Here is a 23110-nt window from a genome sequence, read left to right as displayed (position 1 = left end):
ACTCATTTCTGGATTTTAGGACTACAAACTGGCGAGCTCTATTCAGCTAAACATTTCAACATCAAAATTGTTGTAATATCTATTGCTTTTTCAGGAAACTCGAGTATACCGATTTGAGACAGGGTTTTAATAGTAGAAAAGATATATGTGCTAGTCAATAGAAAATATACATTTAGAGCCAAAATATAGTATTTCCTTGTCGAGAAAGAAACAGATTGGTCACAATCACAGAGAGATCTGATAACATTGTGTTTACGGTTTCACATTACATCGATTTTCATTCAACAAAATAGTTATTCAACTAAACTGTACTTATCAAAATATATGTCTCTGTGGCATAGTAATGCACGTGCTTTTTTATTAGGATAATTTGAAGCTCCCCATGCAGTTTTTTGAATAATAATTTGAAATCCTCACTGTAGGTCTAATTCATCACTGTTTTTTATATTTTTATATAATTTGTCATTTTTATAATTGATTTGTTTTATAATTATGAACAAAACAAAAACAGAAATATACAAACGGAGTACATAAACCTAACAGATAGGTATTACATATCGAGATACATTTTCAATTTGTCAAAAGGTTTTATGGTGAGTATTGCTTTTTTTGTTTTTAAATTTACTGATCATTTCTAAATAATATAAAAATTATATCGTAAATAATGTGAAGAGGGGGTTTGTTCTGCGCCCACTTCATTTGATGGATAAAGAATCTTCCATGAAAGATAAACAAATGAACAAGGAAAGTTAAATCAGGGTCCATATCATTTGGATCAAAATAAAACATATCAGAGTCTCTCAAATTAACATTAGTCATTTATTTTTAAATTAAATCTTCTAACTCCAAGATGTTCTGACGTAAGAACAGTCCCAAAATAAATGGTTGAGTTTCTGGGTCACAACCACAAAATACACATTTGTTATCAATAGCTATTTTAAATCTGTGTATGATAAAGGTCTTTACAGGGTAGATTCTATGAATGAGTTGGTATGATACTTCTTTCACTTTATTAGATATACAATATTTGCAGGACAACGAGGCTTTGTTCCAGTTTACTTGTCCTAGGGCTGCATTCCAGTACATTTTAGCAGAGGGAATAGTAATTCAGCATTTCACTGTGAGGTCGACCTACACCTGTTGTATTCAGCATTTCACTGTGAGGTCGACCTACACCTGTTGTATTCAGCATTTCAATGTGAGGTCTACTTACACCTGTTGTATTCAGCATTTCACTGTGAGGTCTACCTACAGCTGTTGAATTCAGCATTTCACTGTGAGGTCTACTACACCTGTTGTATTCAGCATTTCACTGTGAGGTCTACCTACACCTGTTGAATTCAGCATTTCACTGTGAGGTCGACCTACACCTGTTGCATTCAGCATTTCACTGTGAGGTCTACCTACACCTGTTGTATTCAGCATTTCACTGTGAGGTCTACTACACCTGTTGTATTCAGCATTTCACTGTGAGGTCTACTACACCTGTTGTATTCAGCATTTCACTGTGAGGTCTACCTACACCTGTTGTATTCAGCATTTCACTGTGAGGTCTACCTACACCTGTTGAATTCAGCATTGGGCCTGTAAGTAAGCATTTCCCTGTGCAGAGTGAAGGGGGTGGATTCATGCAATGTATTCTGGTAGGTACTGCCTCGCAGGACAGTGTCTTCCGCGAACGCTGTTGAATGAGACGTTATGACCAGAAAAATATCATATGACTGAAATGTATTTTTATTGACAAAAGATAGTAGATGCATCTTTAATCAGAATTAAAAAAACGCTATTCAAAGTGCTCTTCTCACACAGCATGGCCCCATTACTTCAGGTCCTTGAAGGACCTCTTCTGACTGATGTACCCTACGCCTGATGTTTCTCAGCCATATCTTCCTCCTGAATAATTGTAAGATTTAATCTCACATTTTTATTTGAATTTACGCTTTGTTTTTATTTTATGGAAATATGACTGACCATTATCTCGAGCCTTACAAGAGCAGCTTCTACCCTCTCCAGGAGTAGAAGAGGCCTGAGCAGTTTCTGGGGATCTACAACACCAGTTGTTTTTAATGTCTTCTCTGGGACTCCAAGCCATTTTGTGTGTGTGTGTGTGTGTGTGTGTGTGTGTGTGTGTGTGTGTGTGTGTGTGTGTGTGTGTGTGTGTGTGTGTGTGTGTGTGTGTGTGTGTGTGTGTGTGTGTGTGTGTGTGTGTGTGTGTGTGTGTGTTTAAGTGTTGAGGAGGAGCAGTTTAAAAGTGAAGATTCCTGGTGTCTGGGACACCTGTCGTTTGGTGATACGTAACTACGGTGGGGGGGAAAGGAGAAGACATTATCTATCATGCTGAGGTTTGATGCAGATTTTTTTTTTAACCAGATAAGGTCAAGGTAGGAAGTGTTAGTCATCCCGTGAGAGTTTTATGTTCCGAAAAAATGACAGTGTTTTAGGTGTCGGAGGGAAATACCTAGATGTGAGAAGTGTGCAGGAGGGCATGAGACAAAGGCAGTTGTGGTATCGGTGGAGAAAGTTCTGTGTGTGTTTAGTTGTGGGGCTGTTGGATCGGAGGTGTCCGGTGAGAGAAAGGCAGATTGAGGTTGCCAGGGTTACAGTAGTACAGAAAGTGTTGTATGCTGAAGCAGTGAAGAGAGTGGTAGAGGAAGATGGGTACAGGGTGAGGGATCCTGAGAGGATTCCTGTGAGTAGGCAGAGACCATGAGAGAGTGGTAGAGGAAGATGGGTACAGGGTGAGGGATCCTGAGAGGATTCCTGTGAGTAGGCAGAGACCATGAGAGAGCGATGGGAAGAATAAGTGCTTCAGTAAAGTGTTTTAATTTTCTATTTGAGCATTTATAGCCATGGTTGTTAATTATACTGCAGAAATGGATCAAAGTCACAGAAAATAGGATATAGGTGGTGGATTTGTATAGGGTTAAATAGTGGAATGGGTGGTGGATTTTTAGAGCGGGACAATATAATGTAGAAAGGACATTAATGGGCTCACACACTCCAGTACAGTAGGTGGCGATGTATGCACCTGAAAGTTGGATGCGATCCTGCCAACCAAATCCCAACGAAGAAGAAGAAAGACTGGCGAGGTTCTATGGTGCCTGCGGTGACGTAATGAACATGCTCCCAGGATCCGCTTGACAGTCTGCAGCTAAACAACATACTTGGAAGTTGAAAAACTTTCCTGAACTAACTCATTTAAAAGACTATAGAAAAGTGATCTTCTCCCATTTTAAAGCGTATATAGCTAGGGGTTCAAATGTGTAATTATTGATGGATTCGAGGTATGAAATCAAGCGGATGGCCGGTGGCGGGGGATCAGCGAATGCTTCCCCCGCTTTGGGGGCACAGTCTCGCCGCAGGAAGATGCCGCCGAGGCCCGCTGATTACAAACTTCAAATTATCATTATCGGCTCCCGTGGCGTGGGAAAAACCAGTCTAATGGAAAGATTTACAGACGACACTTTCTGTGAAGCATGCAAATCAACTGTTGGTAAGGAATGGTCATCTAAGGTCCTTTACTAGCTAAACTATCTGAAAGCAAGTTGTTGTTTTGATCCAAGTCTAGTCATGTTTGCGTTGCATGACTTGTCAGTGAGAAATGCAACCAACCTTTATCGTTGAACATCTACTTACTCTGGGGTGGGTATAATTTGTGTTACATTCAAAACAGGAATCTGTTACACAAACTTCATAAATAACAAGGTTGTTCAATAAACAACGCATACAAAAGTCGTTTAACTGCAGAATAAGATGCCAGGGGTAAGGAGTGGGTTAATTTCATGGAGTTTTTCACTCACTGCGTTTTATTCCGGAAAATGTTTGTCCTCACTCCTGGTATCCCATGGACAAACGTTAAGAATAAACTACGTGGTGAGTTGATGCCTATTTCGTTAACTAGTTGAATTGATCGAGCTACTTTGGTATGCGTCGTTTATTGAACAACCTTGTTATTTTGGAACAGATTCCAGTTTTGAACGTAACAAAGTATACCCACCCGCTACTGTGTGGCCATGGTAGTTGACAAAAGTTGTTGTAAAATCTTATCTGAAAAGCAGAAGTTGGTAAATAACTAAAAGGAAAGACTGCCATATGGTGAATTACCCTTGAGAATGTGTTGACACTAATCTGACAACATAGCAGCCATCTAGTACTACTGTAATTTGAGCCATGTCCAGCAGATGTAGCAGTACGACCACAGATAGAACAATGAGACAGATATGTCACCGGATGTATAAATGTGAAGCATCCGCTTGACGTTTCCACTCACTACCAAATATGGCCGACAGTGGGAGAAGCTTGAATCGAGATTCATTCTTACCGAAATTCTGCATATTTTATCATAGATTAAACATTTATACGCAATTACATTTTTCGGTACCCAGAACTACAAACTGTTATAAACAGAGTGGACTAAGTTATGTAGACGTTTACCCATTGCAAAAGCGAATTGAGTTACCACGCATGCGTACTTCACGCAGGAGGCGTTCCCTGACGGAATTATGCAGATGAACTCACGAACGCGTCAATAGGAACTCGCTATGTCGTGATTTGGCTCTGCCCACTTTGACTCAATAGTTCCCGTTGGAAAAGACAGGCTGTGGTGTATCTGGGTTTAGTTATGCAGGTCTTTGGTACTACTGAGTGAGGGAACGAACTGTTCTCTTGCTAGAGATTGTTGTTGTTAGGTCAGTGCATTTTAAGGTCTGATTGGTTTCGGTTCGATTCGTTTAAAAAAAAATCACGGATTTCATTTTGATAATTAATATTTAAAACAAAAAACAAACATTATTAAGTGCATTAAGAAACAATGATATTACAATGATTTTAGAGCTTTTTAAAGTTAATTCCAAAACCAAAAATAGTTAACATTCAATTGCCAGAACATTGAAAATATTCCATTGTCTCTGTCAGGGGGGTTACTATGAAATAATACAATATTTAGTTGTGTATATCACTTAGTTTTTTTTTATTTGATGACATAATTATTTTTAATTCCTTAAAGTCATCTCAACTCTGCTCAGGCAGTATCAGAACACTAGAGTAGTAGAGCATTAGAGTAGATCAGTGCAGTATAGTAGAGCACTATAGTAGAACACTATAGTAGAGCAGAGCAGTAGAGCACTAGAGTAGTGCAGTAGAACACTATAGTAGAGTAGAGCACTAGAGTAGAACACTAGAGTAGAGCAGTAGAACACTATAGTAGAGTAGAACACTAGAGTAGAGCAGTGCAGTAGAGCACTAGAGTAGATTATTAGAGCACTAGAGTAGAGCACTAGAGTAGATTAGTAGAGCACTAGAGTAGAGCACTAGAGTAGATTAGTAGAGCACTAGAGTAGAGCACTAGAGTAGATTAGTAGAGCACTAGAGTAGAGCACTAGAGTAGATTAGTAGAGCACTAGAGTAGAGCACTGCAGTAGAGCACTAGAGTATAGCAGTAGAACACTAGAGTAGAGCACTAGGGCAGAGCAGTAGAGCACTAGGGCAGAGCAGTAGAGCACTAGGGCAGAGCAGTAGAGCACTAGGGCAGAGTAGAGTAGTAGAGCACTGGGGCAGAGCAGTAGAGCACTGGGGCAGAGCAGTAGAGTAGAGCAGTAGAGCTCTAGAGTAGAGTAGTAGAGCTCTAGAGTAGAACAGAGCAGTAGAGCACTAGAGTAGAGTAGTAGAGCACTAAAGTAGAGTAGAGTAGTAGAGCACTAGGGCAGAGCAGTAGAGCACTAGAGTAGAGTAGAGACTACTAGAGTAGAGCACTAAAGTAGAGTAGAGCAGTAGAGCACTAGAGTAGAGTAGTAGAGCAGTAGAGCACTAGAGTAGAGTAGTAGAGCACTAGGGCAGAACAGTAGAGTAGTAGAGCACTAGAGTAGAGCAGTAGAGCACTAGGGCAGAGCACTAGAGTAGAGCACTAGAGTAGAGTAGTAGAGCACTAGGGCAGAGCACTAGGGCAGAGCGCTAAAGTAGAGTAGTAGAGTAGAGTAGTAGAGCACTAGGGCAGAACAGTAGAGTAGTAGAGCACTAGAGTAGAGCAGTAGAACACTATGGCAGAGCACTCGAGTAGTAGAGCATTGCAGTAGAGCACTAGAGTAGAGCACTAGAGTAGTAGAGCATTGCAGTAGAGCACTAGAGTAGAGCACTTGAGTAGTAGAGCATTGCAGTAGAGCACTAGAGTAGAGCACTAGAGTAGAGCACTAGAGTAGAGCACTAGAGTAGTAGAGCACTAGAGTAGTAGAGCACTAGAGTAGAGCACTAGAGTAGAGCACTAGAGTAGAGCACATGACTACTTTTTTCAGGCTCTTTCTCTCTCCCTGCAGGAGTAGATTTTAAGATCAAGACGGTGGAGCTGAGAGGGAAGAAGATCAGGTTGCAAATCTGGTGAGTCAACAGGAAACAGGAAGTCATCATCAGTCAGTCTCTTTAATAACTTCCTGGTGCATTTCCTCTCTGTCTCACTGTTCTGTCTCACTACCTCACACAGACTGACTTACTGCACAGTAGTGTACTGGACTGTACCCATTGATCTGGGCTCCACCACTGTCAGTCAGCCTCCATGTAACCCTGCTCTACCTAGGGCACAGCAAATCAAATCAAATGTGATTTATTAGTCACATGTGCAGAATACAGCTAAATGCTTACTCATGAGCCCCTAACCAACAATGCAGTTTAAAAACAATATGGATAAGAATAAGAAATAAAAGTAACAAGTAATTAAAGAGCAGCAGTAAAATAACAATAGCGAGACTATATACATGGGGGTACCGGTACAGAGTCAATGTGTGGGGGCACCAGTTAGTTGGTCCTTCTGTAGCTCAGTTGGTAGAGCATGGCGCTTGTAACGCCAGGGTAGTGGGTTCGATTCCCGGGACCACCCATACGTAGAATGTATGCACACATGACTGTAAGTCGCTTTGGATAAAAGCGTCTGCTAAATGGCATATATTATATTATTATATTAGTTGAGGTAATATGTACATGTAGGTAGAGTTATTAAAGTGACTATGCATAGACGATAACAACAGAGAGTAGCAGCGGTGTGAGAGGGGGAGGGGCAATGCAAATAGTCTGGATAGCCATTTTGATTAGGTGTTCAGGAGTCTTATGGCTTGGGGGTAGAAGCTGTTTAGAAGCTTCTTGGACCTAGACTTGGCTCCGGTACTGCTTGCCGTGTGGTAGCAGAGAGAGCCGATCTATGACTGGGGTGGCTGGAGTCCTTGACAATTTTTAGGGCCTTCCTCCGACACCGCCTGGTATAGAGGTCCTGGATGGCAAGAAGCTTGGCCCCAGTGATGTTCTAGGCCGTACACACTACCCTCTGTAATGCCTTGCGGTCAGAAGGCGAGCAGTTGCCATACCAGGCAGTGATGCAACCTGCTTTCGATGTTAAAGCTGTAGAACCTTTTGAGGATCTGAGGACCTATGCCAAATCTTTCCAGTCTCCTGTGGGGGAATAGGTTTTGTCGTGCCCTCTTCACAACTGTCTTGGTGTGCTTGGACCATGTTAGTTTGTTGGTGATGTGAATACCAATGAACTGAAGCTCTTAACCTGCTCCACTGCAGCCCCGTCGATGAGAATGGGGGCGTGCTAGGTCCTCCTTTTCCTGTAGTCCACAATCATCTCCTTAGTCTTGATCACGTTGAGGTTGTTGTCCTGGGTACCACACGGCCAGGACTGATCTCCTCCCTATATGCTGTCTCATCGTTGTTGGTGATGACGCTGTTGTGTCATACCCAAACTTATTGATGGTGTAGAGTAGAAGTCGGCCGATTAATCGGAATGGCCGATTTATTAGGGCCATTTTAGTTTTCATAACAATCGGAAATTGGTATTTTTGGACACCGATTTGGCCGATTTAAAATATATATATATATTATTTTTTTAACACCTTTATTTAACCTTTATTTAACTAGGCAAGTCATGATAGTTTCAGTATTCGACCATATTAATGACCTAAGGCTCGTATTTCTGTGTGTTATTATGTTATAATTAAGTCTATGATTTGATAGAGCAGTCTGACTGAGCGGTGGTAGGTAGCAGCAGGCTCGTAAACATTCATTCAAACAGCACTTTCGTTGAGTTTTGCCAGCAGCTGTTCGCTGTGCTTCAAGCATTGAGCTGTTTATGACTTCAAGCCTATAAACTCCCGAGATTAGGCTGGTGTAACCGATGTGAAATGGCTAGTTAGCGGGGTGCTTGCTAATAGCGTTTCAAACGTCACTCGCTCTGATACTTGGAGTAGTTGTTCCTCTTGCTCTGCATGGGTAACGCTGCTTCGAGGGTGGCTGTTGTGTTCCTGGTTCAAGCCCAGGGAGGAGCGAGGAGAGGGACGGAAGCTATACTGTTACACTGGCAATACTAAAGTGCCTATAAGAACATCCATTTGTCAAAGGTTAATGAAATACAAATGGTATAGAGAGAAATAGTCTATAATTCCTATAACAACTACTACCTAAAACTTCTTACCTGGGTACATTGAAGACTCATGTTAAAAGGAACCACCAGCTTTCATATGTTCTCATGTTCTGAGCAAGGAACTTTAATGTTCGCTTTTTTACATGGCACATATTGCACTTTTACTTTCTTCTCCAACACTTTGTTTTTGCATTATTTAAACCAAATTGAACATGTTTCATTATTTATTTGAGGCTAAATTGATTTTATTGATGTATTATATTAAGTTAAAATAAGTGTTAATTCAGTATTGTTGTAATTGTCATTATTATAAATACTTTTTTTTTTTAATCGTCAGATTAATCGGTATCAGCTTTTTTTGGGGACCTCCAGTAATCGGTATCGGCGTTGAAAAATCATAATCGGTTGACCTCTAATGTAGAGCGGCTTTATGAATGTTGACCTGTTTAAAGGTCTTACTCACATCAGCTGCGCAGAGCGTGATCACACAGTTGTCCGGAACAGCTGGGGCTCTCATGCATCTTTCAGTGTTTTTTGCCTCGAAGCGAGCATAGAAGTAGTTTAGCTCATCTGGTAGGCTCCTGCCACTGGGCAGCTCTCGGCTGTGCTTCCCTTTGTAGTCTAATAGTTTGCAAGCCCTGCCACATCCGACGAGCATCAGAGCTGGTGTAGTACGGTTCGATCTTAGTCCTGAATCAACGTTTTGCCTGTTTGATGGTTCTTCAGAGGGCATAGCGGGATTTCTTATCAGCTTCCGGGTTAGAGTCCAACTCCTTGAAAGCGGCAGCTCTACCCTTTAGCTCAGTGCGGATGTTGCCTGTAATCCATGGCTTCTGGTTGGGATATGTACGTACTAATAATAATAACAACAAGGCAAGCCTATAGACCCAAGCCACTAATAATAACAGCAAGGCAAGCCTATAGACCCAAGCCACTAATAATAACAACAAGGCAAGCCTATAGATACACTGTCCTACTCGTTCATTACTGCTGCAGTGCTTGTTGTAGTGCTGAGTGGAAATAGGAAGAATGTACATTTTATGTCGTATAGAAGTGTTGAATACGAAGTGTTGACAGTGCTGAGTGTAGGTCGTCATTGTAGGTCGTCATTGTAAATAAGAATTTGTTCTTATTAACTGATTTGCCTAATTTAAATAAAGGTAAACAAATAAACAAAATAAACATTGTACAAGACACACTCAGTCTAGACAGATGGTCTGGAAAACCTCCTGGCCCTAATTTGTCAGTCTAGACAGATGGTCTGGAAAACCTCCTGGCCCTAATTTGTCAGTCTAGACAGATGGTCTGGAAAACCTCCTGGCCCTAATTTGTCAGTCTAGACAGATGGTCTGGAAAACCTCCTGGCCCTAATTTGTCAGTTAGGACAGATGGTCTGGAAAACCTCCTGGCCCTAATTTGTCAGTCTAGACAGATGGTCTGGAAAACCTCTTGGCCCTTATTCGTCAGTCTAGACAGATGGTCTGGAAAACCTCCTGGCCCTAATTTGTCAGTCTAGACAGATGGTCTGGAAGACCTCCTGGCCCTAATTTGTCAGTCAGGACAGATGGTCTGGAAAACCTCCTGGCCCTAATTTGTCAGTCAGGACAGATGGTCTGGAAAACCTCTTGGCCCTTATTCGTCAGTCTAGACAGATGGTCTGGAAAACCTCCTGGCCCTAATTTGTCAGTCAGGACAGATGGTCTGGAAAACCTCCTGGCCCTAATTTGTCAGTCAGGACAGATGGTCTGGAAAACCTCTTGGCCCTAATTTGTCAGTCAGGACAGATGGCCTGGAAAACCTCCTGGCCCTAATTTGTCAGTCAGGACAGATGGCCTGGAAAACCTCCTGGCCCTAATTTGTCAGTCAGGACAGATGGCCTGGAAAACCTCCTGGCCCTAATTTGTCAGTCAGGACAGATGGCCTGGAAAACCTCCTGGCCCTAATTTGTCAGTCTAGACAGATGGTCTGGAAAACCTCTTGGCCCTTATTCGCCAGTCTAGACAGATGGTCTGGAAAACCTCTTGGCCCTAATTTGTCAGTCAGGACAGATGGTCTGGAAAACCTCTTGGCCCTTATTCGCCAGTCTAGACAGATGGTCTGGAAAACCTCTTGGCCCTAATTTGTCAGTCAGGACAGATGGTCTGGAAAACCTCCTGGACCTAATTTGTCAGTCAGGACAGATGGTCTGGAAAACCTAACAAATGGATCCAGTCTGTGATGTGTCCCATCTCTATCTAATATATTCCGTCTGATAAGTGATGTGTCCTGTCTCTAATGGATCCAGTCTGATATGTGATGTGTTCTGTCTCTAATAGATCCAGTCTGATAAGTGATGTGTCCTGTCTCTAATGGATCCAGTCTGATGTGTGTCCTGTCTCTAATAGATCCAGTCTGATAAGTGATGTGTCCTGTCTCTAATGGATCCAGTCTGATGTGTGTCCTGTCTCTAATAGATCCAGTCTGATATGTGATGTGTTCTGTCTCTAATGGATCCAGTCTGATATGTGGTTTTCTGTCTCTAATGGATCCAGTCTGATGTGATGTGTTCTGTCTCTAATGGATCCAGTCTGATGTGATGTGTTCTGTCTCTAATGGATCCAGTCTGATGTGTGTCCTGTCTCTAATGGATCCAGTCTGATATGTGATGTGTTCTGTACCTCCAGGGATACAGCTGGTCAGGAGAGGTTCAACAGTATAACCTCCGCCTACTACCGTGGGGCCAAAGGGATAGTACTGGTCTATGACATCACCAAGCAGGAAACCTTCGATGACCTTCCGAAGTGGATGAAGATGATCGACAAGGTCAGACTAAAAACTCTTGGAACAGCTTTTGATAGCTTGGTGGGTTTTCAGAGAGTGAGTTTTAGAATCCCAATGCAGTAGAGCAGTGTTTTTCCTCCAGTAACCCCCCCCCAACCCTGGACCTCCAGTATCCCCCCCCCTGGTCCTCCAACCCTGGTCCTCCAGTACCCCCAACCCTGGTCCTCCAGTACCCCCCCCCCCCCCAACCCTGGTCCTCCAGTACCCCCCCAACCCTGGTCCTCCACCCCCCCCACCCTGGTCCTCCAGTATTCCCCCCCCAACCCTGGTCCTCCAGTACCACCAACCCAACCCTGGTCCTCCAGTACCCCCAACCCAACCCTGGTCCTCCAGTATCCCCCCCCAACCCTGGTCCTCCAGTATCCCCCCAACCAACGCAACCCTGGTCCTCCAGTACCCCCCCCAACCCTGGTCCTCCAGTACCCCCTGCCAACCCTGGTCCTCCAGTACCCCCAACCCAACCCTGGTCCTCCAGTATCCCCCCCAACCCTGGTCCTCCAGTACCCCCAACCCAACTCTGGTCCTCCAGTACCCCCCCCAACCCTGGTCTTATTCCCCCCCCCCCCCCAACCCTGGTCCTCCAGTACCCCCCAACCCTGGTCCTCCAGTATCCCCCCAACCCTGGTCCTCCAGTACCCCCAACCCAACCCTGGTCCTCCAGTACCCCCCCCAACCCTGCCCAACCCTGGTCCTCCAGTACCCCCCCCAACCCTGGTCCTCCAGTATCCCCCCCCCCCAACTCTGGTCCTCCAGTATCCCCCCCCAACCCTTGTCCTGCCTTCCTTCTTCCCTTATCAGAACGCTTTTTAGAGGACATACTAGTGCACTAATCTCTCCTCTTTCATTGGTCAGTATGCTTCAGAGGAGGCAGAGCTGCTGCTAGTTGGGAACAAGCTGGACTGTGAGACAGACCGCATCGTCACTAAACAGACTGCCGAGAGGGTGAGTTACACACTGATCTAGGATCAGATAACCAACGTTATCCTCGCCTCAAATCATTAGAGGGAGGAAATGTATCAATGAGGTCGGAGTTCCGTCTCTCCGCTTCACAGCTCTGTACGGGTTTTGACTGACAGACGTTTGGAACTTGAGCACTGCGTGAAACGACAAGAAGAAGAAGAAGGACCCCATTCCGCCCATTCACTGGGTAACTTTGGTTGTTTTCTGAGTGAGGGGAATTGCTGTAAGTCCAGAGGAGTCCATATGTTCTGAAAGAGGAGACGTTGAGGACCAGAATGCACTCTGTTCTATTCTCACCATAATTACAATCTGTCTGAAGTGCGTCTTGAAAGCATAAAACTGTAAGCTTTGTATTTTATAACTTAGCTAGCCCACCTGACCCAGATTGCGATTTATAATGGACCGTTTTTAGGATTGAGTTAATTAGCAACAGTAGTTGTGTGATGGTGGGGATGCAGGGCTGTGTTCCAAACAAAACAAAATGACAAATGTCCTTGACTTCAGTTCCTCAACGACACAGCTAGGAGAGCTACAAAAAAAACACCGTTTATCGTTGGAGGATCCGTCCTTGAGTCATAAAACTGCATTGAAATGACTTGAAATGACAGAAAGAGAGTCGTGTGTTGACTTGGAGACTCCAGTTAAGTCCTCTCCCTCAAACCCTTGTCGTCATTTTTGTTTTGTTTTATATTTCACCGAGCCCACATTGTCCAGGAATATTCTTATGTTACTGAATGTATCACAGTATATTCAGATGTCGTTATTAATAAATGCTGTGAAAAGTACAGTGAGTATAACATTCACATCAACAGTGTGATGTTTGGATTCAGTCTGGTCAGGTGAACTGTTGAGTCCTCACCTTTTGGTCTAATTATTTCCCCATTCATCTCCAAACTGTTCTCTTTCAATTGCTACCATTGTTATGCATTTGCTTTTATAGTTCTTCTGTTAGAAACGTTTCAATTTAGCCCTATCCATTTAGGCCAATTCCCACGAGCGTAAAGGGTTAATTCCGCTCTAGATTAAACACAGACGTCGCTCCTGTTACAGACGTCGCTCCTGTTACAGACGTCGCTCCTGTTAGACGTCGCTCCTGTTACAGACGTCGCTCCTGTTACAGACGTCGCTCCTGTTACAGACGTCGCTCCTGTTACAGACGTCGCTCCTGTTACAGACGTCGCTCCTGTTACAGACGTCGCTCCTGTTACAGACGTCGCTCCTGTTAGACGTCGCTCCTGTTAGACGTCGCTCCTGTTAGACGTCGCTCCTGTTACGGACGTCGCTCCTGTTACGGACGTCGCTCCTGTTAGACGTCGCTCCTGTTAGACGTCGCTCCTGTTACAGACGTCGCTCCTGTTAGACGTCGCTCCTGTTACGGACGCCGCTCCTGTTAGGACGCCGCTCCTGTTAGGACGCCGCTCCTGTTAGGACGTCGCTCCTGTTAGACGCCGCTCCTGTTAGACGCCGCTCCTGTTAGACGTCGCTCCTGTTACGGACGTCGCTCCTGTTACGGACGTCGCTCCTGTTAGATGTCGCTCCTGTTACGGACGTCGCTCCTGTTACGGACGTCGCTCCTGTTAGACATCGCTCCTGTTACAGACGTCGCTCCTGTTAGACGTCGCTCCTGTTAGACGTCGCTCCTGTTAGACGTCGCTCCTGTTACGGACGTCGCTCCTGTTACGGACGTCGCTCCTGTTACGGACGTCGCTCCTGTTAGACGTCGCTCCTGTTACGGACGTCGCTCCTGTTACGGACGTCGCTCCTGTTACGGACGTCGCTCCTGTTACGGACGTCGCTCCTGTTACGGACGTCGCTCCTGTTAGACGTCGCTCCTGTTAGACGTCGCTCCTGTTACGGACGTCGCTCCTGTTACGGACGTCGCTCCTGTTACGGACGTCGCTCCTGTTAGGACGTCGCTCCTGTTAGACGCCGCTCCTGTTAGACGCCGCTCCTGTTAGACGTCGCTCCTGTTAGACGTCGCTCCTGTTAGACGTCGCTCCTGTTACGGACGTCGCTCCTGTTACGGACGTCGCTCCTGTTAGACGTCGCTCCTGTTACGGACGTCGCTCCTGTTACGGACGTCGCTCCTGTTAGACGTCGCTCCTGTTAGACGTCGCTCCTGTTAGACGTCGCTCCTGTTAGACGTCGCTCCTGTTAGACGTCGCTCCTGTTACGGACGTCGCTCCTGTTACGGACGCGCTCCTGTTAGACGCCGCTCCTGTTACGGACGCCGCTCCTGTTACGGACGCCGCTCCTGTTACGGACGCCGCTCCTGTTACGGACGCCGCTCCTGTTACGGACGTCGCTCCTGTTAGGACGCCGCTCCTGTTAGACGCCGCTCCTGTTAGACGTCGCTCCTGTTAGGACGCCGCTCCTGTTAGGACTCCTGTTAGACGCCGCTCCTGTTACGGACGTCGCTCCTGTTACGGACGCCGCTCCTGTTAGACGCCGCTCCTGTTAGGACGCCGCTCCTGTTAGACGCCGCTCCTGTTAGACGCCGCTCCTGTTAGGACGTCGCTCCTGTTACGGACGTCGCTCCTGTTAGACGCCGCTCCTGTTACGGACGTCGCTCCTGTTAGGACGCCGCTCCTGTTAGACGCCGCTCCTGTTACGGACGTCGCTCCTGTTAGACGCCGCTCCTGTTAGTTACGGGCGCCGCTCCTGTTAGACGCCGCTCCTGTTACGGACGCCGCTCCTGTTACGGACGCCGCTCCTGTTACGGACGCCGCTCCTGTTACGGACGTCGCTCCTGTTACGGACGTCGCTCCTGTTACGGACGCCGCTCCTGTTACGGACGCCGCTCCTGTTACGGACGTCGCTCCTGTTACGGACGTCGCTCCTGTTACGGACGTCGCTCCTGTTACGGACGTCGCTCCTGTTAGACGTCGCTCCTGTTAGACGTCGCTCCTGTTAGACGTCGCTCCTGTTACGGACGTCGCTCCTGTTACGGACGTCGCTCCTGTTACGGACGTCGCTCCTGTTACGGACGTCGCTCCTGTTACGGACGCCGCTCCTGTTAGGACGTCGCTCCTGTTACGGACGCCGCTCCTGTTAGGACGCCGCTCCTGTTACGGACGTCGCTCCTTTACGGACGCCGCTCCTGTTACGGACGTCGCTCCTGTTACGGACGTCGCTCCTGTTAGACGCCGCTCCTGTTAGACGCCGCTCCTGTTAGATGTCGCTCCTGTTACGGACGTCGCTCCTGTTACGGACGCCGCTCCTGTTACGGACGTCGCTCCTGTTACGGACGTCGCTCCTGTTACGGACGCCGCTCCTGTTACGGACGCCGCTCCTGTTACGGACGCCGCTCCTGTTACGGACGCGCTCCTGTTAGACGTCGCTCCTGTTAGACGTCGCTCCTGTTACGGACGTCGCTCCTGTTACGGACGCCGCTCCTGTTACGGACGTCGCTCCTGTTAGACGTCGCTCCTGTTACGGACGTCGCTCCTGTTACGGACGTCGCTCCTGTTACGGACGTACGGACGTCGCTCCTGTTACGGACGTCGCTCCTGTTACGGACGTCGCTCCTGTTAGACGTCGCTCCTGTTAGACGTCGCTCCTGTTACGGACGTCGCTCCTGTTACGGACGTCGCTCCTGTTAGACGTCGCTCCTGTTACGGACGTCGCTCCTGTTACGGACGTCGCTCCTGTTAGACGTCGCTCCTGTTAGACGTCGCTCCTGTTAGACGTCGCTCCTGTTAGACGTCGCTCCTGTTACGGACGTCGCTCCTGTTACGGACGTCGCTCCTGTTACGGACGTCGCTCCTGTTAGGACGTCGCTCCTGTTAGACGTCGCTCCTGTTAGACGTCGCTCCTGTTACGGACGTCGCTCCTGTTAGACGTCGCTCCTGTTACGGACGTCGCTCCTGTTACGGACGTCGCTCCTGTTAGACGTCGCTCCTGTTAGACGTCGCTCCTGTTAGACGTCGCTCCTGTTACGGACGTCGCTCCTGTTACGGACGTCGCTCCTGTTACGGACGTCGCTCCTGTTACGGACGTCGCTCCTGTTACGGACGTCGCTCCTGTTACGGACGTCGCTCCTGTTACGGACGTCGCTCCTGTTAGACGTCGCTCCTGTTAGACGTCGCTCCTGTTAGACGTCGCTCCTGTTAGACGTCGCTCCTGTTAGACGTCGCTCCTGTTACAGACGTCGCTCCTGTTAGACGTCGCTCCTGTTAGACGTCGCTCCTGTTAGGACGTCGCTCCTGTTACGGACGTCGCTCCTGTTAGACGTCGCTCCTGTTAGGACGTCGCTCCTGTTACGGACGTCGCTCCTGTTACGGACGTCGCTCCTGTTACGGACGTCGTTCCTGTTAGACGTCGCTCCTGTTACAGACGTCGCTCCTGTTACAGACGTCGCTCCTGTTACAGACGTCGCTCCTGTTACTATTGCTCACCTCATCGATGCACAATGTAAATGTCACTGCTTCCTTCACATTCCTCTGAAGATCCACTGAACAATCTGACAGTTAAGGAAAAACCTTCAGTTGTACATTACCCAGAGTTCTGAGTGCTTTAAAATTTGGTCAGGAGCCTCCCAAGTGGCACAGAGGTCTAAGGTACTGTGTCGCAGTGCTTGAGGCGTCACTACAGACCCGGGTTCAATCCCAGGCTGTGTCCACAGCTGGCCGTGACCGATGAGGCGGCGCACAATTGGCCCAGCGTCGTCCGGGAGGGTTTGGCCGGCCATGATTTCCTTGTCCCATCGCGCCCTAGCGACTCCTTGTGGCGGGCCGGGCGCATAGTCGACATCGTCGCCAGCTGGACGGTGTTTCCTCCGACACATTGGTGCGGCTGGCTTCCGGGTTAAGCGAGCGTTGTGTTAAGAAGTAGTGCGGCTTAGTGGGTCGTGTTTTTGAGGACGCAGGGCTCTCGACCTTCGCCTCTCCCGAGTCCGTACAGGGAGTTGCAGCGATGGGACAAGACTGTAACTACCAATTTGATATCACGAAATTATAATCTTGCCTTATACTCCGGGAAACAACAATACAGAAGTTCCATTTCTCTCCGCAGTTTGTCTCCAGGATATCTGGGTTGCGATTCTGCGAGGCCAGTGCCAAGGATAACTTTAACGTGGAGGAGTGCTTTCTAAAACTAGTGGACGACATTCTAGCAAAGGTGAGTAGTTACCTCACTGTGCTCTTGTTGTCTCTGCTATAACTAAAAATATATATTGTATTATTTTCAATGTAATGATTTTTTCCCTTCGGTATTAGTTAGGAAATCAATAGTTTCCTGTTACTGTACGTATATTATTAAGTGATAATAGTCTTCAATGTGTTTTATAGTATTGTGATTAGTCATTTTTGTTTGCCACACCAACTGCTGCTTTAAGCATTGACTCAGACAAGGAAGGATGTCGTTGAACCCTATTTTCTATTCTTTGTGATCTGGTGATCAGGTGTGTACCTATTAACTACTTATACTTCCGGTCTACGTCCTGTCTACGTCCTGTCTACGTCCTGTCTACTTCCGGTCTACTTCCTGTCTACTTCCTGTCTTCTTCCTGTCTTCTTCCTGTCTCACCAAATGCCTATGGAGTATTTCCTAAATGTTTTCCTATAATTCCCAATATTGTCTTGTGTGTTACTGTAGCCTGTAATAGCATGTAGCTGTAGCCTGTAATAACATGTAGCTGTAGCCTGTAATAACATGTAGCTGTAGCCTGTAATAACATGTAGCTGTAGCCTGTAATAACATGTAGCCTGTAATAACATGTAGCTGTAGCCTGTAATAACATGTAGCTGTAGCCTGTAATAACATGTAGCTGTAGCCTGTAATAACATGTAGCTGTAGCCTGTAATAGCATGTAGCCTGTAATAGCATGTAGCTGTAGCCTGTAATAGCATGTAGCTGTAGCCTGTAATAACATGTAGCTGTAGCCTGTAATAACATGTAGCTGTAGCCTGTAATAGCATGTAGCTGTAGCCTGTAATAGCATGTTGCTGTAGCCTGTAATAGCATGTAGCTCTAGCCTGTAATAACATGTAGCTGTAGCCTGTAATAACATGTAGCTGTAGCCTGTATAACATGTAGCTGTAGCCTGTAATAGCATGTAGCTGTAGCCTGTAATAGCATGTAGCTGTAGCCTGTAATAACATGTAGCTGTAGCCTGTATAACATGTAGCCTGTATAACATGTAGCTGTAGCCTGTAATAACATGTAGCTGTAGCCTGTAATAACATGTAGCCTGTAATAACATGTAGCTGTAGCCTGTAATACCATGTAGCTGTAGCCTGTAATACCATGTAGCTGTAGCCTGTAATAAAGATGTTCTGTTTCTACTGTCTGTTAACTTCCTGTTCTGTGTTCTGTCTTCCTGTCTCATCAGATGCCTCTGGAGATTCCCAGTAGGGAGCTTTCCAACAGTATCCTGTCTCTGCAGCCTGAACCAGACGTTCCTCCTGAGTTCAACCCGCCACGCATGCGCTGTTGCTGAGACCCCCCTACCCCTACCCCTTCCACCTCCACCATCCTCCATCCTCCCTGCTGAGACCCCCTACCCCTTCCACCTCCACCATCCTCCATCCACCCTGCTGAGACCCCTACCCCTTCCTCCATCCACCCTGCTGAGACCCCCTACCCCTTCCACCATCCACCCTGCTGAGACCCCCTACCCCTTCCTCCATCCACCCTGCTGAGACCCCCTACCCCTTCCACCATCCACCCTGCTGAGACCCCCTACCCCTTCCACCATCCACCCTGCTGAGACCCCCTACCCCTTCCACCATCCACCCTGCTGAGACCCCCTACCCCTTCCACCATCCACCCTGCTGAGACCCCCTACCCCTTCCACCATCCACCCTGCTGAGACCCCCTACCCATTCCACCATCCACCCTGCTGAGACCCCCTACCCCTTCCACCATCCACCCTGCTGAGACCCCCTACCCCTTCCACCATCCACCCTGCTGAGACCCCCTACCCCTTCCACCATCCACCCTGCTGAGACCCCCTACCCCTTCCACCATCCACCCTGCTGAGACCCCCCTACCCCTTCCACCATCCACCCTGCTGAGACCCCTACCCCTTCTGGCCACCGGAGGGCAGCAGAACCAAGCAGCAGTCTGGAAGCCTCCCAAATTGCACTATTCTCTTCATAGTGCACTACTTTTGACCAGTCTTTCTAGGGGACAGGCTGTCATTTGGGACGCAGGCTCAGGTGTTCCTGCTTAGACACACCTGCTCAGGTGTTCCTGCTTAGACACACCTGCTCAGGTGTTCCTGCTTAGACACACCTGCTCAGGTGTTCCTGCTTAGACACACCTGCTCAGGTGTTCCTGCTTAGACACACCTGCTCTGATAGACGTCCTCCCAGTTCTACTTTTGGGGCTGTATGATATGACACACACACACACACACACACACACACACGTACAGTATACACCTGTACACACACACACGTACAGTATACACCTCTACACACACACACGTACAGTATACACCTCTATACACACACACGTACAGTATACACCTCTATACACACACGTACAGTATACACCTCTACACACACACACACACACACACACACACACACGTACAGTATACACCTGTACACACACACGTACAGTATACACCTCTATACACACACGTACAGTATACACCTCTACACACACACACACACGTACAGTATACACCTCTATACACACACGTACAGTATACACCTCTATACACACACGTACAGTATACACCTCTACACACACGTACAGTATACACCTCTACACACACACACGTACAGTATACACCTGTACACACACCTGCCCCAGACTACTTCATCCCGGGGCCCACTTGGCTAGCTGTGCCTTGCAGCCAGGTGCATCCTAGTTAGAGAGAGAGAATCCTATGGTAGCCACTGCACGATGCAAACACACACACACACATAGCTCAACACAGTTCAACACACACACACACAGCTCAACACAGTTCAACACACACACACACATAGCTCAACACAGTACAACACACACACACACACATAGCTCAACACACACACACACACACACACACACACACACACACACACACACACACACACACACACACACACACACACACACACACACACACACACACACACACACACACACACATAGCTCAACACAGTTCAACACACACACACACACACACATAGCTCAACACAGTTCAACACACACACACACACACACACATAGCTCAACACAGTTCAACACACACACACACACACACACATAGCTCAACACAGTTCAACACACACACACACACACACACACATAGCTCAACACAGTTCAACACACACACACACACACATAGCTCAACACAGTTCAACACACACACACACACACATAGCTCAACACAGTTCAACACACACACACACACAGCTCAACACAGTTCAACACACAAACACACATAGCTCAACACAGTTCAACACACACACACATTCACATTCACATGGAGACAACTAGAGAAAAGAAACGTGACTGAGGGAGTGGAGCTCCTTGTTCCTCCTGCTATGTAGACCTAGTAACTGTAAGGACTCTGCAAACACACACACACACACACACACACACACACACACACACACACACACACACACACACACACACACACACACACACACACACACACACACACACACACACACACATAGCTCAACACATGTATGTAGACCTAGTAACTGTAAGGACTCTGTATCTCTACTGAACAACATGGAAAAGGGACACGTGTCACATTCATTTGCACAATTCTTTCTTTAGGTACATTTTGATGGAAATGTATTTTTGTACATAGTTTAATATAGACAGTTTTTTTTTTAAATGATAAATGATCACGTAGTAACTTAGGTCACAAATACAACTAGACAGGCATGGTAGTTAGTGTAGAATCAGATGTACAGTACCAGTCAAAATGTTGGACAAACCTACTCATTCAAGGGTTTTTCTTCATTAAAAAAAAATATATATTTTCTACATTGTAGACTAATTGTGAAGACGTCAAAACTATTAAATAACACGTATGGAATCATGTAGGAACCAAAAAAAGTGTTAAACAAATCAAAATATATTTGAGATTCTTCAAAGTAGCCACCCTTTGCACACTCTTGGCATTCTCTCAACCAGCTTCACCTGGAATGCTTTTCCAACTGTCTTGAAGGAGTTCCCACATATGCTGAGCACTTGTTGGCTTCTTTTCCTTCGCTCTGCAGCATTTATTTGGGCTGAAATTGCTGAGGCTGGTAACTCTAATGACCTTATCCTCTGCAGCAGAGGTAACTCTGGGTCTTCCTTTCCTGTGGCGGTCCTCATGAGAGACAGGTAACTCTAATGAACTTATCCTCTGCAGCAGAGGCAACTCTGGGTCTTCCTTTCCTGTGGCGGTCCTCATGAGAGACGGGTAACTCTAATGAACTTATCCTATGCAGCAGAGGTAACTCTGGGTCTTCCTTTCCTGTGGCGGTCCTCATGAGAGACGGGTAACTCTAATGAACTTATCCTATGCAGCAGAGGTAACTCTGGGTCTTCCTTTCCTGTGGCGGTCCTCATGAGAGCCAGTTTCATCCGAGCGCTTGATGGTTTTTGCGGCTGCACTTGAAAGAACTTTCAAAGTTCTTGAAATGTTCCGGATTGACTGACTGTCATGTCCTAAAGTAATTATGGACTCATTTCTCTTTGCTTATTTGAGATGTTCCTGCCATAATATGGACTTGGTCTTTTACCAAATAGGGCTATCTTCTGGAAACCACCCCTACCTTGTCACAACACACCTGATTGGCTCAAACGCATCACGAAGGAAAGAAATTCTACAAATGAACTTTTAACAAGGCACACCTGTTAATTGAAATGCATTCCAGGTGACTACCTCATGAAACTGGTTGAGAGAATGCCAAGAGGGTGTAATGCTGTCATCAAGGCAAAGGGTGACTACTTTGAACAATCTTAAATATAAATGTTTGGGTTACTATATGATTCCATATGTGTTATTTCATAGTTTTGATGTCTTCACTATTATTCAATGTGGAAAATAGGAAAACTAAAGAAAAACCCAAACTTTTGACTGGTACTGTATATGTTGTCACAGTGGCCTCCATCATTCTTACATGGTCTATATGACGTCATGGATATTCAATCAGAAAACCGCCTTAGCAGCCATTTTATATTGGACAGGACCATCTGTGTCAACAATTTCAACGTGTTTTTTTTTTAAACGGACAATAATGCCAAATCGCCGGTGTCATGTTAATTTACAGTGCATTAGGAAAGTATTCAGACCCCTTGACTTTTTCCACATTTTGTGAAAGTTACAGCCTTATTCTAAAATTGATCAAATAGAATAATGTCCTCATCAATCTACACACAATACCCCATAATGACATCACAATACAACCTAATGACATCACAATACGCCATAATGACATCACAATACGCCATAATGACATCACAATACCCCATAATGACATCACAATACCCCATAATGACATCACAATACCCCATAATGACAAAAACAGAAATACCTTATTGACATAAGTATTCAGAACCTTTGCTATGAGACTCAACATTGAGCTCAGGTGCATCCTGTTTCCATTGATCATCCTTGAGATGTTTCTACAACTTGGAGTCCACCTGTGGTGAATTCAATTGATTGGACATGATTTGGAAAAGACACACACCTGTCTATATAAGGTCTCACAGTTGACAGTGCACTTCAGAGCAAAAACCAAGCCATGAGGTTGGAATTGTCCCTAGAGCTCTGAGAGAGGATTGTGTCGAGGCACAGATCTGGGGAAGGGTACCAAAACATTTCTGCAGCATTGAAGGTCCCCAAGAACACAGTGGCCTCCATCATTCTTACATGGAAGAAGTTTGGAACCACCAATACTTTTCCTAGAGCTGGTCCCCGACCAAACTGAGCAATCGGGGGATAAGGGCCTTGGTCAGGGAGGTGACCAAGAACCA

At 46.3% G+C, this 23110-nt stretch overlaps 1 protein-coding gene across 2 annotated transcripts; it reads left to right on the top strand.

Annotated features, from left to right (window-relative positions):
* The first annotated feature begins 3079 nt into the window (after positions 1-3079).
* Positions 3080-18998, top strand: LOC124041044 (ras-related protein Rab-12-like). Of its 2 annotated transcripts, XR_006839841.1 has the most exons (7): positions 3080-3493; positions 6309-6369; positions 11068-11206; positions 12077-12166; positions 17198-17302; positions 17520-17585; positions 18516-18648. XR_006839841.1 is itself a non-coding variant. In XM_046358208.1 (6 exons), the coding sequence occupies exons 1-6, from the start codon at positions 3274-3276 to the stop codon at positions 18621-18623; spliced, it is 723 nt and encodes a 240-aa protein (XP_046214164.1). In that variant the 5' UTR covers positions 3081-3273; the 3' UTR covers positions 18624-18998. The 2 variants fall into 2 exon arrangements, 1 of the variants encoding a protein (XP_046214164.1); XM_046358208.1 differs by lacking the exon at positions 17520-17585 and having other exon boundaries at positions 3081-3493; positions 18516-18998.
* Positions 18999-23110: the final 4112 nt, after the last annotated feature.

Source organism: Oncorhynchus gorbuscha, linkage group LG08 (assembly GCF_021184085.1).
Source record: "Oncorhynchus gorbuscha isolate QuinsamMale2020 ecotype Even-year linkage group LG08, OgorEven_v1.0, whole genome shotgun sequence".
NCBI classification, from domain to species: Eukaryota; Metazoa; Chordata; class Actinopteri; order Salmoniformes; family Salmonidae; genus Oncorhynchus; species Oncorhynchus gorbuscha.
This window is presented reverse-complemented; position numbering and strand designations above follow the sequence as displayed.

What these genes read in the sequence shown, in the direction of transcription:
- LOC124041044 (XM_046358208.1), top strand. Translation starts at nt 3,274, where the DNA reads ATGGATTCGAGGTATGAAATCAAGCGGATGGCCGGTGGCGGGGGATCA. An exon ending in AGCATGCAAATCAACTGTTG is followed by an intron (nt 3,494 to 6,308) that starts GTAAGGAATGGT and finishes CTCTCCCTGCAG; the next exon opens with GAGTAGATTTTAAGATCAAG. An exon ending in CTAAACAGACTGCCGAGAGG is followed by an intron (nt 12,167 to 17,197) that starts GTGAGTTACACA and finishes TTCTCTCCGCAG; the next exon opens with TTTGTCTCCAGGATATCTGG.